Raw genomic sequence first — 18,497 nt, 5'->3', positions numbered from 1 at the left:
TGTAGATAGGCGAGCTACTATCTATGATGTAGATAGGCGAGCTACTATCTATGATGTAGATAGGAGAGGTGCTCTCTAGGTATCTCTATGATGTAGATAGGCGAGCTACTATCTATGATGTAGATAGGCGAGCTACTATCTATGATGTAGATAGGCGAGCTACTATCTATGATGTAGATAGGCGAGGTGCTCTCTAGGTATCTCTATGATGTAGATAGGCGAGGTACTATCTATGATGTAGATAGGCGAGCTACTATCTATGATGTAGATAGGCGAGCTACTATCTATGATGTAGATAGGCGAGCTACTATCTATGATGTAGATAGGCGAGGTGCTCTCTAGGTATCTCTATGGTGTAGATAGGCGAGCTACTATCTATGATGTAGATAGGAGAGCTACTATCTATGATGTAGATAGGCGAGCTACTATCTATGATGTAGATAGGCGAGCTACTCTCTATGATGTAGATAGGCGAGCTACTATCTATGATGTAGATAGGCGAGCTACTATCTATGAGTGTAGATAGGCGAGCTACTCTCTAGGTATCTCTATGGTATAGATAGGCGAGGGAATCTCTAGGTATCTCTATGGTGTAGATAGGCGAGCTACTATCTATGGTGTAGATAGGAGAGGTACTATCTATGATGTAGATAGGCGAGCTGCTCTCTAGGTATCTCTATGATGTAGATAGGCGAGGTACTCTCTATGATGTAGATAGGAGAGCTGCTATCTATGATGTAGATAGGCGAGCTGCTATCTATGATGTAGGTAGGAGAGCTACTATCTATGATGTAGATAGGCGAGCTACTATCTATGGTGTAGATAGGAGAGCTACTATCTATGATGTAGATAGGCGAGGTGCTCTCTAGGTATCTCTATGGTATAGATAGGCGAGCTACTATCTATGATGTAGATAGGCGAGCTACTATCTATGATGTAGATAGGCGAGGTGCTCTCTAGGTATCTCTATGGTATAGATAGGAGAGGTGCTCTCTAGGTATCTCTATGGTATAGATAGGAGAGCTACTATCTAGGTATCTCTATGGTGTAGATAGGCGAGCTACTATCTAATCAAGGCAACATTGACATTATCCCACTGCGGAGCCCTTGGTTTAAAAAGCCAAAAACGAACACAATATCTACCAATTCATTTCCAGTAATATTGCCCCTGTCTTTCTGTGTGGTGCGTGTGTTTGTCTATCACTCCGTGTGAAGCAAGTTGATGTGATAACCGTCTTGTGGGTTGACAGAAATACTTTTCCCCCAAAACCTTCCCAAATTAAAGCTGCAATATGTCCCTTTTTTGGGCAACCCAACCAAATTCACATAGAAATGTATGTTATATAGATCTGTAATTATCATTTAAAGCAAGTCTAAGAAGTGGTAGATCTGTTCTATGTGAGCTATTTCTATCCCGTTTTTAAGATTTGTTGTTGCTGCATAATAGTGCATCTTGAAATGTTAACTGCAAAGGATCCTCACCTGGCAGAAGTACATCATTTGTATCTATTATTTGCAAACGTTGCCATGAAATGAGCAGCAGCCGTGCAGAACCATCACTAGACCGTCACGTTAGACAGCACATTCCTCACTCGCTAGATGCACAATTAAAGGGGAATTACACAAAACATATATATATTTGTTGTTAAATCGACATTTGTTAGTTTTCTTCCAAACATAAAAAAATAAGGTATTTAATGTGATTTAAGCATTGAAAAAGACTCAGACCATCGTTGTTTCTCTATGAACACTTTGAATTTTGTGAGTGAAAAATAAAAACAAAAATGTAAAACCAGGAAAATAAAACAGAGAAAACATTATTTTGGAAAAAAATGACCGATTTTATAGGGCCCCCCCTTTAGAGTTGTTTTTAACCATTATTTCACCAGGTATGTTGACAGAAAACATAGTGCACTACTTTCTCTTGTACACTAAGGACCCGGGGAAGAGTAGCAGAGGAGAAGAGAAGAATGGTCCTATCTCTATGGTATAGATAGGAGAGGTGCTCTCTAGGTATCTCTATGATATAGATAGGCGAGGTGCTCTCCAGGTATCTCTATGATATAGATAGGCGAGGGTATCATGGTATAGATAGGAGAGGTGCTCTCTAGGTATCTCTATGGTATAGATAGGAGAGGGGCTCTCTAGGTATCTCTCTATGATATAGATAGGCGAGGGTATTACGGTATAGATAGGAGAGGTGCTCTCTAGGTATCTCTATGATATAGATAGGCGAGGGTATTATGGTATAGATAGGAGAGGTGCTCTCTAGGTATCTCTCTATGATATAGATAGGAGAGGTGCTCTCTAGGTATCTCTATGATATAGATAGGCGAGGTGCTCTCCAGGTATCTCTATGATATAGATAGGCGAGGGTATCATGGTATAGATAGGAGAGGTGCTCTCTAGGTATCTCTATGGTATAGATAGGAGAGGGGCTCTCTAGGTATCTCTCTATGATATAGATAGGCGAGGGTATTACGGTATAGATAGGAGAGGTGCTCTCTAGGTATCTCTATGATATAGATAGGTGAGGGTATCATGTATAGATAGGAGAGGTGCTCTCTAGGTATCTCTATGATATAGATAGGAGAGGTGCTCTCCAGGTATCTCTATGATATAGATAGGCGAGGGTATCATGGTATAGATAGGAGAGGTGCTCTCTAGGTATCTCTATGGTATAGATAGGAGAGGGGCTCTCTAGGTATCTCTATGATATAGATAGGAGAGGTGCTCTCTAGGTATCTCTATGATGTAGATAGGCGAGGGAATCTCTATGGTATAGATATACTAGAGAGAGCATCTCTCCTCTCTCTGGTATAGACGGAGAGGTGCTCGCCAGGTATCAGTATAGTATAGATAGGAGAGGTGCTCTCTAGGTATCTCTATGGGAGAGACTCACTGCGTCTGATTTTGGAGGTACAGGGGGCGGGGTTGATACTCTTGTCACCATGGCGAGGCGGGCGGTCCCCAGCAATCCATCCAAAGAGGAAGAGGAATGGACGGAGATGCGGTTTGGCTCTGCCTTCCCCAGGCCCTCTGCAGTCTGATTGGTCCACAATTCCTCGTAGGGGATCTCTTCACTGGTCTGCAGCTCAGCCTCTGTCCAATTGGGAGAGAGGTACTCTGTCCCCTCCCCTAGAGAGTCTCTGCAGCGTTGCGATTGGCTGACGTTGTCTGTAACTCCGCCCCCAGCGAACACACACACAGACAGCAGCTGAGAGTCCTGCGCTGACACACACACACCGTCCTCGCTCACGCACACTCTCTCCTCGCTGAGTTCTGGGCGCGTCTCGCGCACGGCTCGGCTGTACCCATCAGGGTCGAAGCTGGCATGTTGCCGTAGCAACAGGCTGTCCGTAGTTGCCGAGGGCGTTGCCACAGAGAAGCGCGGCATGCAGCGCAGCAACAGGAAGTGGGAGGGAACCAGTTGTATTGGCCGTAGGACGAGACACAACACCACCGTTTTACTGACAATGTTCAGCAGCTTGTAGCGATGCCCTTCTCTCACCTGGAGTCGGACAGAATCACACAGTTAGTCACCTACAGTATCGGCTATCCATAACATTCACAACAGGACCAGACAGATTACAGGGACTCGTACTCAGAGCGTGCACTGACCAGATGGCAAGTGTCTTCACTGACATTTTCAACCTCTCCCTGTCTGAGTCTGTAATACCTACATGTTTCAAACAGACCACCATAGTCCCTGTGCCTAAGAACACTAAGGTAACCTGCCTAAATGACAACCGACCTGTAGCACTCACATCTGTAGCCATGAAGTGCTTTGAAAGGCTGGTCATGGCTCACATCAACACCATTATCCCAGAAACCCTAGACCCACTCCAAACTGCATACCGTCCCAACAGATCCACAGATGATGCAATCTCTATTGCCACTCCACACTGCCCTTTCCCACCTGGACAAAAGGAACACCTATGTGAGAATGCTGTTCATTGATTACAGCTCAGCGTTCAACACCATAGTGCCCTCAAAGCTCATCACTAAGCTAAGGATCCTGGGACTGAACACCTCCCTCTGCAACTGGATCCTGGACTTCCTGACGGGCCGCCCCCAGGTGGTAAGGGTAGGCAACACCACATCCACCACGCTGACCCTCAACACGGGGGTCCCTCAGGGGTGCGTGCTCAGTCCCCTCCTGTACTCCATGTTCACCCACTACTGCATGGCCACTCACGACTCCAACACCATCATTAAGTTTGCTGACGACACAACAGTGGTAGAGGCCTGATCACCGATAACAACGAGACAGCCTATAGGGAGGAGGTCAGAGACCTGGCCGTGTGTTGCCAAGGACAACAACCTCTCCCTCAACGTGATCAAGACATAGGAGCTGATTGTGGACTACAGGAAAAGGAGGGCCGAGCACGACAACATTCAATCAACGGGACTGAAAAAGCCACAGGAGGGTTTTCAATAAGGTCAATACCGTTGAAACAATTTCTTTTACGTTTTTTTTTTTTACATTTCAATATTTGTAGCTAATTTTTAAGTAAATACCTGCAGTCAAATTGTGCAATAAGTTAGGAGTTGAAGAAGACAATTTTTGAGAATCTTGGCTGGTTGCGTCACCGCTTGGTATGGTAACTGCTCGGCCTCCGACCGCAAGGCGCTACAGAGGGTAGTGGGTACGGCCCAGTACATCACTGGTGTTGAGGTTCCTGCCATCCAGGACCTCCACACCAGGCGGTGTCAGAGGAAGGCCCTAAAAATTGTCAAAGACTCCAGCCACCTAAGTCATAGACTGTTCTCTCTGCTACCGCACAGCAAGCGGTACCAGAGCTCCAAGTCTAGGTCCAAGAGGACCCTGAACAACTTCTTACCCCAAGCCATACGACTGATGAATAGTTAGTTAAATAGTTAAACAGGACCATCTGCATTGACTCTTTTTGTACTATGTACTGCGTTATTCCTTTCCTCTACGGTCTTTCTCTCTGCATTGTTGGGACGGGCCCCGTAAACACGCTTTTCACTGTTAGTCTCCATCTGTTGTTTACAAAGCATGTGAGGAATAACATTTGATTTGATGTCTCACCACGTGGCGGTCGTAAGGGTTCCGTGGTGGTCTGGTCGGCACGGTAACATTAACAGGAAGTCGGACCCTTTCGATGATGCTGCGCACCGTGTGGTCAGCTCCCAGCATGCCCTGCTCCAGAGGGGAGCGCGTGCAGAACCGTCCTCGGCAGGCGAAGGGCAGAGAGATGCTCTGATTGGTCCGATGGTTCATACACACCAGACATGGAGTTTTACCTGAAACAAAGTGAGAGAGAGCTCAGGGTGTGGTGTGGTGTGGATGGTGTGGTGTGTATAGTGTGGTGTGGTGTGGTGTGTATGGTGTGGTGTGGTGTGTATAGTGTGGTGTGGTGTGTATAGTGTGGTGTGGTGTGGTGTGTATAGTGTGGTGTGGTGTGTATGGTATGGTGTGGTGTGGTGTGTATAGTGTGGTGTGGTGTGTATGGTGTGGTGTGGTGTGTATAGTGTGGTGTGGTGTGTATGGTGTGGTGTGTATAGTGTGGTGTGGTGTGTATGGTGTAGTATGGTGTGGTGTGGTGTGGATGGTGTGGTGTGGTGTCTATAGTGTGGTGTGGTGTGTGTATAGTGTGGTGTGTATGGTGTGGTGTGTATGGTGTGGTGTGGTGTGTATAGTGTGGTGTGGTGTGTATAGTGTGGTGTGGTGTGTATAGTGTGGTGTGTATGGTGTGGTGTGTATGGTGTGGTGTATATGGTGTGGTGTTGTGTGTATGGTGTGGTGTCTATAGTGTGGTGTGGTGTGTATGGTATGGTGTGTATGGTGTGGTGTGGTGTGTATGGTGTGGTGTGTATGGTGTGGTGTGGTGTGTATGGTGTGGTGTGGTGTGGTGTGTATGGTGTGGTGTGTATGGTGTGGTGTGGTGTGTATGGTGTGGTGTTGTGTGTATGGTGTGGTGTGGTGTGGTGTGTATGGTGTGGTGTGGTGTGTATTGTGTGGTGTGGTGTGGTGTGTATGGTGTGGTGTGGTGTAGTATGGTGTGGTGTGTATGGTGTGGTGTGTATGGTGTGGTGTGGTGTGGTGTAGTATGGTGTGGTGTGTATGGTGTGTATGGTGTGGTGTGGTGTGTATAGTGTGGTGTGGTGTGTATAGTGTGGTGTGGTGTGGTGTGTATAGTGTGGTGTGGTGTGGTGTGTATGGTGTAGTATGGTGTGGTGTGGTGTGTATAGAGTGGTGTGGTGTGTATGGTGTGGTGTGGTGTGGTGTGGTGTGTATGGTGTGGTGTGGTGTGTAGTGTGGTGTGTATAGTGTGGTGTGGTGTTGTGTGTATGGTGTGGTGTGGTGTGTGGATGGTGTGGTGTGTATGGTGTGGTGTGGTGTGGTGTGGATGGTGTGGTGTGGTGTGTATGGTGTGGTGTGTATGGTGTGGTGTGGTGTGGTGTGTATGGTATGGTGTGGTGTGTATGGTGTGATGTGGTGTATATGGTGTGGTGTGTATGGTGTGGTGTGTATGGTGTGGTGTGTATGGTGTGGTGTGTATGGTATGGTGTGGTGTGGTGTGTATGGTGTGGTGTGTATGGTGTGGTGTGTATGGTGTGGTGTGTATGGTGTGGTGTGGTGTGGTGTGTATGGTGTGGTGTGTATGGTGTGGTGTGTATGGTGTGGTGTGGTGTGGTGTGTATGGTGTGGTGTGTATGGTGTGGTGTGTATGGTGTGGTGTGGTGTGGTGTGTATGGTGTGGTGTGGAACAGAGAGAGAGCTCAGGGTGTGGTGTGTATGGTGTGGTGTGGTGTGGTGTGTGTCTTACTGCGGGGAGTCTTCCCCAGGCGTCTCAGGAGCGCGCTCAGTCCAGTCTTCTCCGTGGTGGGCGTGGCTGTGAGAAACTCTGCCTTTCCCGTGAGTGACAGCTCATCACCAGGCTGCAGCACCACACTGTATGACTCACTGTCCTCACTGAACTCCCCTGACAGAACCTACACACACACACACACAGACACACACAGACACACACACACACAGAGACACACACACACATAGAGACACACACACACACACACACAGAGCATGGTTTGTGATGTACAGCTGAAACAGACAGCGTAGAGCTGGCTGAACCCACACACACACACACACACACACACACACACACACACACACACACACACACACACACACACACACACACACACACACACACACACACACACACACACACACACACACACACACACACACACACACACACACACACACACACACACACACACACACACAGAGCATGGTTTGTGATGTACAGCTGAAACAGACAGCGTAGAGCTAACCCCTGACCTTGACAGTGAAGCTGATCGTTTCCATGGCGAAGACGCGGTCAGGGAACATTCCGGCCACTTCCTCCACCGAGGAGAAATACTGGATGGGGTCCCTGACGTCTCTGTCTTCATCTATCAGACGGAACCTACCTACACACAGACAGGGAGAGAAACGCTTCATTTAGTTAGTCCTAAATATTTCAAAAGCTAAAAGCATTGTATTTGGGACAAATCATTCACTAAACCTCAACTAAATCTTGTAATGAACAATGTGGAAATTGAGCAAGTTGAGGTGACTAAACTGCTTGGAGTAACACTAGATTGTGAACTGTCCTGGTCAAAACATATTGATATAACAGTAGCTAAGATGGGGAGAAGTCTGTCTATAATAAAGCTCTGCTCTGCCTTCTTAACGACACTATCAACAAGGCAGGTCCTACAGGCCCTAGTTTCTACCTTCTTAACAACACTATCAACAAGGCAGGTCCTACAGGCCCTAGTTTCTACCTTCTTAACAACACTATCAACAAGGCAGGTCCTACAGGCCCTAGTTTCTACCTTCTTAACAACACTATCAACAAGGCAGGTCCTACAGGCCCTAGTTTCTACCTTCTTAACAACACTATCAACAAGGCAGGTCCTACAGGCCCTAGTTTCTACCTTCTTAACAACACTATCAACAAGGCAGGTCCTACAGGCCCTAGTTTCTACCTTCTTAACAGCACTATCAACAAGGCAGGTCCTGCAGGCCCTAGTTTCTACCTTCTTAACAACACTATCAACAAGGCAGGTCCTACAGGCCCTAGTTTCTACCTTCTTAACAACACTATCAACAAGGCAGGTCCTACAGGCCCTAGTTTCTACCTTCTTAACAACACTATCAACAAGGCAGGTCCTACAGGCCCTAGTTTCTACCTTCTTAACAGCAGTATCAACAAGGCAGGTCCTACAGGCCCTTGTTTTGTCACACCTTGACTACTGTTCAGTCGCCACAAAAAAGGACTCAGGAAAATTACAATTGTCTCAGAACAGGGCAGCACGGCTGGCCCTTGGATGTACACAGAGAGCTAATATTAATAATATGCATGTCAATCTCTCCTGGCTCAAAGTGGAGGAGAGATTGACTTCATCACTACTTGTATTTATGAGAAGTGTTGACATGTTGAATGCACCGAGCCGTCTGTTTAAACTACTGGCACACAGCTCATACACCCATCCATACCCCACAAGACATGCCACCAGAGGTCTCTTCACAGTCCCCAAGTCCAGAACAGACTATGGGAGGAGCACAGTACTACATAGAGCCATGACTACATGGAACTCTATTCCACATCAGGTAACTGATGCAGCAGGAGAATCAGATTTAAAAACAGATAAAAATACATTTTATGGAACAGCGGGGACTGTGAAGAGACACACTAACAGGTACAGACACACACATACGCACACTACACACACGTACATTGTAATATTGTTGTTTGGTGGTATTATACATTTATATTGCATATATGTAGTGGTGTAATAATTTTATATGATGTACATTTGTATATTTTGTTTTATATGTAATGTAAGTAACCCTAACCCAAACGCATTGTACCCCAGGAAGAGTAGCTGCTGCCTTGGCAGGGAACTAATGGGGATCCATAATAAACCCCCAGGAAGAGTAGCTGCTGCCTTGGAACTAATGGGGATCCATAATAAACCCCAGGAAGAGTAGCTGCTGCCTTGACAGGAACTAATGGGGATCCATAATAAACCCCAGGAAGAGTAGCTGCTGCCTTGGCAGGAACTAATGGGGATCCATAATAAACCACAGGAAGAGTAGCTGCTGCCTTGGCAGGAACTAATGGAGGTCCATAATAAACCCCAGGAAGAGTAGCTGCTGCCTTGCTGGAACTAATGGGGATCCATAATAAACCCCAGGAAGAGTAGCTGCTGCCTTGGCAGGAACGAATGGGGATTCATAATAAACCCCAGGAAGAGTAGCTGCTGCCTTGGCAGGAACTAATGGGGATCCATAATAAACCCCAGGAAGAGTAGCCGCTGCCTTGGCAGGAACTAATGGGGATCCATAATAAACCCCAGGAAGAGTAGCTGCTGCCTTGGCAGGAACGAATGGGGATCCATAATAAACCGCAGGAAGAGTAGCTGCTGCCTTGTCAGGAACTAATGGGGATCCATAATAAACCCCAGGAAGAGTAGCCGCTGCCTTGGCAGGAACTAATGGGGATCCATAATAAACCCCAGGAAGAGTAGCTGCTGCCTTGGCAGGAACTAATGGGGATCCATAATAAACCGCAGGAAGAGTAGCTGCTGCCTTGGCAGGAACTAATGGGGATCCATAATAAACCCCAGGAAGAGTAGCTGCTGCCTTGGCAGGAACGAATGGGGATCCATAATAAACCCCAGGAAGAGTAGCTGCTGCCTTGACAGGAACTAATGGGGATCCATAATAAACCACAGGAAGAGTAGCTGCTGCCTTGGCAGGAACTAATGGGGATCCATAATAAACCCCAGGAAGAGTAGCTGCTGCCTTGCTGGAACTAATGGGGATCCATAATAAACCCCAGGAAGAGTAGCTGCTGCCTTGGCAGGAACTAATGGGGATCCATAATAAACCCCAGGAAGAGTAGCCGCTGCCTTGGCAGGAACTAATGGGGATCCATAATAAACCCCAGGAAGAGTAGCCGCTGCCTTGGCAGGAACTAATGGGGATACATAATAAACCCCAGGAAGAGTAGCTGCTGCCTTGGCAGGAACTAATGGGGATCCATAATAAACCCCAGGAAGAGTAGCTGCTGCCTTGGCAGGAACTAATGGGGATCCATAATAAACCCCAGGAAGAGTAGCTGCTGCCTTGGCAGGAACTAATGGGGATCCATAATAAACCCCAGGAAGAGTAGCTGCTGCCTTAGCAGGAACTAATGGGGATCCATAATAAACCGCAGGACGAGTAGCTGCTGCCTTGGCAGGAACTAATGGGGATCCATAATAAACCGCAGGAAGAGTAGCTGCTGCCTTGGCAGGAACTAATGGGGATCCATAATAAACCCCAGGAAGAGTAGCTGCTGCCATGGCAGGAACTAATGGGGACCCATAAATACAAAAACGTGGGGGAGAGATGGTTTCTAAACGTGGGGGAGAGATGGTTTCTAAACGTGGGGGAGAGATGGTTTCTAAACGTGGGGGAGAGATGGTTTCTAAACGTGGGGGAGAGATGGTTTCTAAACGTGGGGGAGAGATGGTTTCTAAACGTGGGGGAGAGATGGTTTCTAAACGTGGGGGGGAGAGATGGTTTCTAAACGTGGGGGAGAGATGGTTTCTAAACGTGGGGGAGAGATGGTTTCTAAACGTGGGGGAGACGTGGTTTCTAAACGTGGGGGAGAGATGGTTTCTAAACGTGGGGGAGAGATGGTTTCTAAACGTGGGGGAGACGGGCACGTGGGGGGCGTGGTTCTAAACGTGGGGGAGAGATGGTTTCTAAACGTGGGGGAGAGATGGTTTCTAAACGTGGGGGAGAGATGGTTTCTAAACATGGGGGAGAGATGGTTTCTAAACGTGGGGGAGAGATGGGTTCTAAACGTGGGGGAGAGATGGTTTCTAAACGTGGGGGAGAGATGGTTTCTAAACGTGGGGGAGACGTGGTTTCTAAACATGGGGGAGAGATGGTTTCTAAACGTGGGGGAGAGATGGTTTCTAAACGTGGGGGAGAGATGGTTTCTAAACGTGGGGGAGAGATGGTTTCTAAACGTGGGGGAGAGATGGTTTCTAAACGTGGGGGAGAGATGGTTTCTAAACGTGGGGGAGAGATGGTTTCTAAACGTGGGGGAGAGATGGTTTCTAAACGTGGGGGAGAGATGGTTTCTAAACGTGGGGGAGAGATGGTTTCTAAACGTGGGGGAGAGATGGTTTCTAAACGTGGGGGAGAGATGGTTTCTAAACGTGGGGGGGAGAGATGGTTTCTAAACGTGGGGGAGAGATGGTTTCTAAACGTGGGGGAGAGATGGTTTCTAAACGTCGGGGAGAGATGGTTTCTAAACGTGGGGGAGAGATGGTTTCTAAACGTGGGGGAGAGATGGTTTCTAAACGTGGGGGAGAGATGGTTTCTAAACGTGGGGGAGAGATGGTTTCTAAACGTGGGGGAGAGATGGTTTCTAAACGTGGGGGAGAGATGGTTTCTAAACGTGGGGGAGAGATGGGTTCTAAACGTGGGGGAGAGATGGTTTCTAGTCAGAGAGGAAGGAAGGTGTCCTGTCTTTCTAAACCTACTGTTGCCAGTGGCGTATCCCCCCCCCCCCCCCCCCCCCCTTTAGTTCACTCTGGCCTCCTCTCTCAGCCAATCAGAAGCTAGATGGGTTGTTATGGTAACCGTTAAACAAGCTCCATTCTCACGCTGAACAGAGATACATCACTATGGAGACAGACAAACACACACTAGAACACACACACACACACACACACACACACACACACACACACACACACACACACACACACACACACACACACACACACACACACCCCTTTCTATCTGTCTCCCCCTCTTCTCCCCCTCTTCTCCTCCTCCTCCTCTTCTCCTCCATTTCTCTTCCTCTTACCTCCTCCTTCTCACCTCCAGCTCCTGTCTTCCTCCCCCTCCTGTCCTTCTCCCTCGTTCTCCTCTTCCCCCCCTCTTCTCCTCCTCCTCCTCCTCTTCTCCTCCATTGCTCTTCCTCTTACCTCCTCCTTCTCACCTCCAGCCTTCCTCCCCCTCCTGTCCTCCTCCCTCGTTCTCCTCTTCCCCCCCTCTGATCCACAACAACAGACACATTTCTCCAAAGGTCTGAAAGTATCAGCCCTTACCGCTTCCCTTCCCCTGGTTTCTGCTCTCGTAAAAGCCTGAGTTTTTCTGCTCGTTAACACTAGAAGCTTATTACCTAAAATGGATCAATTGAAAGTGTGGGTTCACAGCTCCAATCCAGATGTGTTGGTCATTACTGAGACGTGGTTAAGAAAGAGAGTTTTGAATACTGATCTTAACCTTTCTGGTTATAACCTTTTTCAGCAAGACAGATCTTCCAAAGGTGGTGGAGCGGCAATCTTTACCAAGGATCACCTTCAGTGCTCGGTTGTCTCCACCAAGTCTGTCCCCAAACAATTTGATTTGCTGGTTTTGAGCATTAAACTTTCAAATAGCTCTTTGTTGACTGTTGCTGGGTGTTATCGTCCTGGATCAGCACCAGCCTGTACCCTAACTTCCCTAAACTCTCTCCTGGCCCCTTACACTAAGTCTGAATTTGTCATGCTAGCTGACCTAAACTGGGACATGCTTTTACCACCTGACCAAGTCCTAAAGCAATGGGACTCCCTAAATCCTTCTCAGATTATCACCAATCCCACAAGGTATGACTCCAAACACCCAGAAAAGGCTACTCTCCTCGATGTTATCCTCACAAATAATCCTGATAGGTATCAGTCTGGTGTTTTCTGTAATGACCTTAGTGATCACTGTTTTACAGCCTGTGTTCCTAATGGCTGCTCAGTGAAATGACCTGTCCTGATTTGTCATAGACGCCTGCTAAAAAACTTGAAGCAAGCCTTCCTTCATGACCTCCATGCCTTTGGAAATTGGTATAGAATCAGCTCCATGCCTTTGTAAATTGGTATAGAATCAGCTCCATGCCTTTGTAAATTGGTATAGAATCAGCTCCATGCCTTTGGAAATTGGTATAGAATCAGCTCCATGCCTTTGGAAATTGGTATAGAATCAGCTCCATGCCTTTGTAAATTGGTATAGAATCAGCTCCATGCCTTTGTAAATTGGTATAGAATCAGCTCCATGCCTTTGTAAATTGGTATAGAATCAGCTTGATACCCTCTGTCGAAGACGGTTGGACCTTATTTTTTTAAATTTTCAGTGGTATTGTTAACAAACACGCCCCATAAAGAAAATGAGAATTTAAAACGGGTTCAGCCCCTGGTTCGACCGTGATCTGGCAGAGTTACTCCACCTCAAGAATTGCATTTGGCGAAAGCCTTGGCACACTCATACTCAGGCTGACTGGCTCTCGTTCAGGCAAATGAGTAATAAGTGCACTCAGGCTATCCAGAAGGACAAAGTTAGTTACTTTAAGGAGCATTTTTCTCTCTGTGGGTCGAACCCCAAGAAGTTCTGGAAAACGGTTAAAGACCTGGAGAATAAACCCTCCTCCTCACCTTCTCAGCACATATCAAAAGCAAAGCAGACAGCACTATTTTCTTGTTTTTAAAATGTACGGATAGCCAGGGCCACACTCCAACACTCAGACATTATTTACCAAAGATGCATTTGTTTTTAGTGAGTCTGCCATAACATAGGCAGTAGGGATGACCACGAGTTCTCTTGATAAATGCATGAATTTCACCATTTTCCTGTCCTGTAAAGCATTCAAAATATAAAGAGTACTTTTGGTTGTCAGGGAAAATGTAAAAACTACAATATTTTCTTTAGGAATGTAGTGAAGTAAAAGTAAAAGTAGTCAAACATTTCAATAGCAAAGTAAAGTACAGATACCCCCCAAAAACACTTAAGTAGTTCTGTCTGCACATATCAAAGCTGCAGGCTAAAGTTAAACCTAGACTTGGTTTCCTCTATCGTAATCGCTCCTCTTTCACCCCAGCTGCCAAATTAACCCTGATTCAGATGACCATCCTACCCATGCTAGATTGCAGAGACATAATTTATAGATCAGCAGGTAAGGGTGCTCTCGAGCGGCTAGATGTTCTTTACCATTCGGTCATCAGATTTGCCACCAATGCTCCTTATAGGACACATCACTGCACTCTATACTCCTCTACAAACTGGTCATCTCTGTATACCCGTCGCAAGTCAAACTGGTTGATGCTTATTTATAAAACCCTCTTAGGCCTCACTCCCCCCTATCTGAGATATCTACTGCAGCCCTCATCCTCCACATACAACACTCGTTCTGATGCAGTCCTCATCCTCCACATACAACACTCGTTCTGATGCAGTCCTCATCCTCCACATACAACACCCGTTCTGATGCAGTCCTCATCCTCCACATACAACACTCGTTCTGATGCAGTCCTCATCCTCCACATACAACACCCGTTCTGATGCAGTCCTCATCCTCCACATACAACACTCGTTCTGATGCAGTCCTCATCCTCCACATACAACACCCGTTCTGCCAGTCACATTCTGTTCATCTTGAGGAGAGATAAAATCCCGTTCGCGGGATTGGTTGGACAACAACCAGTGAGATAGCACGGCGCGAAATTCAAAACAAAACAGCATTATACGACATTTTAAAGATACTCGTTAACCTCTTACATCTAGACGTTCCGCTAGCGGAACACCTGCTCCAATATCCAATGATGGGCGTGGCGCGAAATACAAATTCCTCTAAAATCCGAAAACTTCCATTTTTCAAACATATGACTATTTTACAGCATTTTAAAGACAAGACTCTCGTTAATCTAACCACACTGTCCGATTTCAAAAAGGCTTTACAGCGAAAGCAAAACATTAGATTATGTCAGCAGAGTACCCAGCCAGAAATAATCAGACTACCCATTTTTCAAGCTAGCATATAATGTCACAAAAAACAAAACCACAGCTAAATGCAGCACTAACCTTTGATGTTCTTCATCAGATGACAACCCTAGGACATTATGTTATACAATGCATGCATGTTTTGTTCAATCAAGTTCATATTTATATCAAAAACCAGCTTTTTTACATTAGCATGTGACGTTCAGAACTAGCATACCCCCCGCAAACCTCCGGTGAATTTACTAAATTACTCAAAATAATCCATCGTTATATCCAAATAGCGGCGTTTTGTTCGTGCGTTCCAGACACTATCCGAATGGTAAATAAGGGTCTTGCGCATGGCGCATTTCGTGACAAAAGATTTCTAAATATTTCATTACCGTACTTCGAAGCATGTCAACCGCTGTTTAAAATCAATTTTTATGCAATTTTTCTCGTAAAAAAGCGATAATATTCCGACCGGGAATCTGCGTTTCGGTAAATAGAGGGAAAAACTGAAAGACGGGGGTGGCCAGTACATGCGCCTAAGCCCACTGTCCCCTGATCGGCCACTTGACAAACGCGATAATGTGTTTCAGCCAGGGCTTTGAAATACGTCATTCAGCTTTTTCCCGGGCTCTGAGAGCCCATTGGAGCCGTAGGAAGTGTCACGTAACAGCAGAGATCCTTTGTAATGGATAGAGATGACAAAGAAGGCCAAGAAATGGTCAGACAGGGTACTTCCTGTACAGAATCTTCTCAGGTTTTGGCCTGCCAAATGAGTTCTGTTATACTCACAGACACCATTCAAACAGTTTTAGAAACTTTGGAGTGTTTTCTATCCAAAGCTAATAATTATATGCATATTCTAGTTTCTGGGCAGGAGTAATAATCAGATTAAATCGGGTACGTTTTTTATCCAGCCGTGAAAATACTGCCCCCTAGCCATAACAGGTTAATCCAATCACATTGTTCGATTTCAAAAAGGCTTTACGGTGAAAGCAAAACATTAGATTATTTTAGCATAGCACCTTAGCAACAAACAAAAAAAGCAATTTTCCAAGCACGGATAGCCATCACAAAACCAGATATACAGCTAAAATTAAGCACTAACCTTTGACAATCTTCATCAGATGACACTCCTAGGACATCATGTTAGACAATACATGCATTTTTTGTTCGATCAAGTTTATATTTATATCCAAAAACCCAATTTTTACATTGGCGCGTGACGTTCAGAAAATGTTTTCTCCCCATAACATCCGGTGAATAGGCACATTTAATTTACAGAAGAACTCATAAACGTTGACAAAATTTATAACAATTATTTAAAGAATTAGAGATAATCTACTCCTTTATGCAATCACTTTGTCAGATTTCAAAATAACTTTATGGAAAAAGCACATTGTTCAAAATTCTGAGTACAGAACTTAGCCTTCAATGCTAAGCTATACAGTTAGCCTACAACCACGACGTCGACAAATCTCTAAAAATATGTTCAAAATATTTACTTACCTTTGCTGATCTTCGGTGGAATGCACTCGGATGGGCACCCACTTCCACAAGAAATGTTAATTTGTTCTGCCAAGTCCATCATTTATGTCCAAATACGTCCGTTTTGTTGACCCATCCAGAACACTTTACAATGCCATGTGGCGTGGACGCAAATCCATAGACGAAATGTTCAAAGTTCCATTACCGTTTGTAGAAACACGTCAAACAATGTTTACAATCAATCCTTTATGGTATTTTTTAATGTAAAATTGCGATAATTTTACAACCGGGCAATAGTTATTCATCCCAGAAGAAAAATAAAAAAACAACAAAGTCACGTGCACGCGCGTCATAAGACACCTGTCCTCAGACTGGCCAGTGATTGACTGAGCCATAATTTTCTGCCCGGTAACAGGTGACGGATAAAACCAGTTCCTAAAGATTGTTGACAGCCAATGGAAGAGTTAGGAGGTGCATCATATATCCTATGTCACTGTAGTTTTTCAAGGGATTCAAAAGGAAAAACTACATTTCTAATTTCTCCCACTTCCTGATTCAATTTTTCTCCGTTTTTTTTGCCTGCCATTTGAGTTCTGTTATACTTACAGACACCATTCAAACAGTTTTAGAAACTTCAGAGTGTTTTCTATCCAAATCTACTAATAATATGCATATTCTATTTTCTGGGCCAGAGTAGTAACCTGTTTAAATTGGGTACGTTTTTCATCCGGCCGTGAAAATACTGCCCCCTAGCCCCAACAGGTTTTAAAGGTCCCCAAAGCACAAACATCCCTGGGTCGCTCCTCTTTTCAGTTCGCTGCAGCTAGTGACTGGAACGAGCTGCAACAAACACACAAACTGGACAGTTTTATCTCAATCTCTTCATTCAAAGACTCAATCATGGACACTCTTACTGACAGTTGTGGCTGCTTCGCGTGATGTATTGTTGTCTCTACCTTCTTGGCCTTTGTGCTGTTGTCTGTTCCCAATAATGTTTGTACCCTGTTTTGTGCTGTTGCCATGTTGTGTTGCTGCCTTGCTATGTTGTTGTATTAGGTCTCTATTTATGTAGTGTTGTGTTGTCTCTCTTGTCATGATGTGTGTTTTGTCCTATATTTTAATAACATTTATTTGTATCCTCAGCCCCTGTCCCCAAAGGAGGCCCTTTGCCTTTTGGTGGGCCGTCATTGTAAATAAGAATTTGTTCTTAACTGACTTGCCTAGTTAAATACTGCTACTCTGTTATTATCTATCCATAGTCACTTCAATAACTCTACATGTACATATTACCTCAACTAACCGGTGCTCACGCACACTGACTCTGTACCGGTACCCCCTGTATATAGCCTCCACATTGACTCTGTACCGGTACCCCTTGTATATAGTCTCCAAATTGACTCTGTACCGGTACCCCCTGTATATAGCCTCCACATTGACTCTGTACCGTAATACCCTGTATATAGCCTCCACAATGACTCTGTACTGGTACCCCCTGTATATAACCTCCACATTGACTCTGTACCGGTACCCCCTGTATATAGCCTCAACATTGACTCTGTACCGTAATACCCTGTATATAGCCTCCACATTGACTCTGTACCGGTACCCCCTGTATATAGTCTCCACATTGACTCTGTACCAGTACCCCCTGTATATAGTCTCCACATTGACTCTGTACTGGTACCACCTGTATATAGTCTCCACATTGACTCTGTACCGGTACCCCCTGTATATAGCCTCCACACTGACTCTGTACCGGTAGCCCCTGTATATAGCCTCCACATTGACTCTGTACCGGTACCCCCTGTATATAGCCTCCACATTGACTCTGTACCGGTGCCCCCTGTATATAGCCTCCACATTGACTCTGTACCGTAATACCCTGTATATAGCCTCCACGTTGACTCTGTACTGGTACCCCGTCTATAGCCTCCACATTGACTCTGTACCGGTACCCCCTGTATATAGCCTCCACATTGACTCTGTACCGGTACCCCCTGTATATAGCCTCCACATTGACTCTGTACCGTAATACCCTGTATATAGCCTCCACATTGAATCTGTACCGGTACCCCCTGTATATAGCCTCCACATTGACTCTGTACCGTAATACCCTGTATATAGCCTCCACATTGACTCTGTACCAGTACCCCCTGTATATAGCCTCCACATTGACTCTGTACCGGTACCC

The 18,497-nt window shown here is 45.7% G+C and overlaps 1 protein-coding gene across 1 annotated transcript in view; it reads right to left on the bottom strand.

The window, feature by feature from the left end:
- garem2 (GRB2 associated regulator of MAPK1 subtype 2) overlaps positions 1-18,497 on the bottom strand; it is a 73,542-nt gene that overhangs the window by 8,947 nt on the left and 46,098 nt on the right. Inside the window, exons 3-6 of the mRNA XM_082977165.1 lie at positions 7,316-7,446; positions 6,798-6,963; positions 5,057-5,271; positions 2,903-3,511 (exon numbers count right to left, since the gene is read on the bottom strand). Of these exons, the coding sequence (XP_082833291.1) occupies positions 2,903-3,511; positions 5,057-5,271; positions 6,798-6,963; positions 7,316-7,446 (1,121 nt within the window). The remainder of the gene's footprint in view (positions 1-2,902; positions 3,512-5,056; positions 5,272-6,797; positions 6,964-7,315; positions 7,447-18,497) is intronic.

This window comes from Salmo salar, chromosome 06, assembly GCF_965601325.2.
Source record: "Salmo salar chromosome 06, fSalSal1, whole genome shotgun sequence".
NCBI classification, from domain to species: Eukaryota; Metazoa; Chordata; class Actinopteri; order Salmoniformes; family Salmonidae; genus Salmo; species Salmo salar.
The sequence above is the reverse complement of the archived record's forward strand: the minus strand, read 5'-3'. Positions and strand labels throughout refer to the sequence as shown.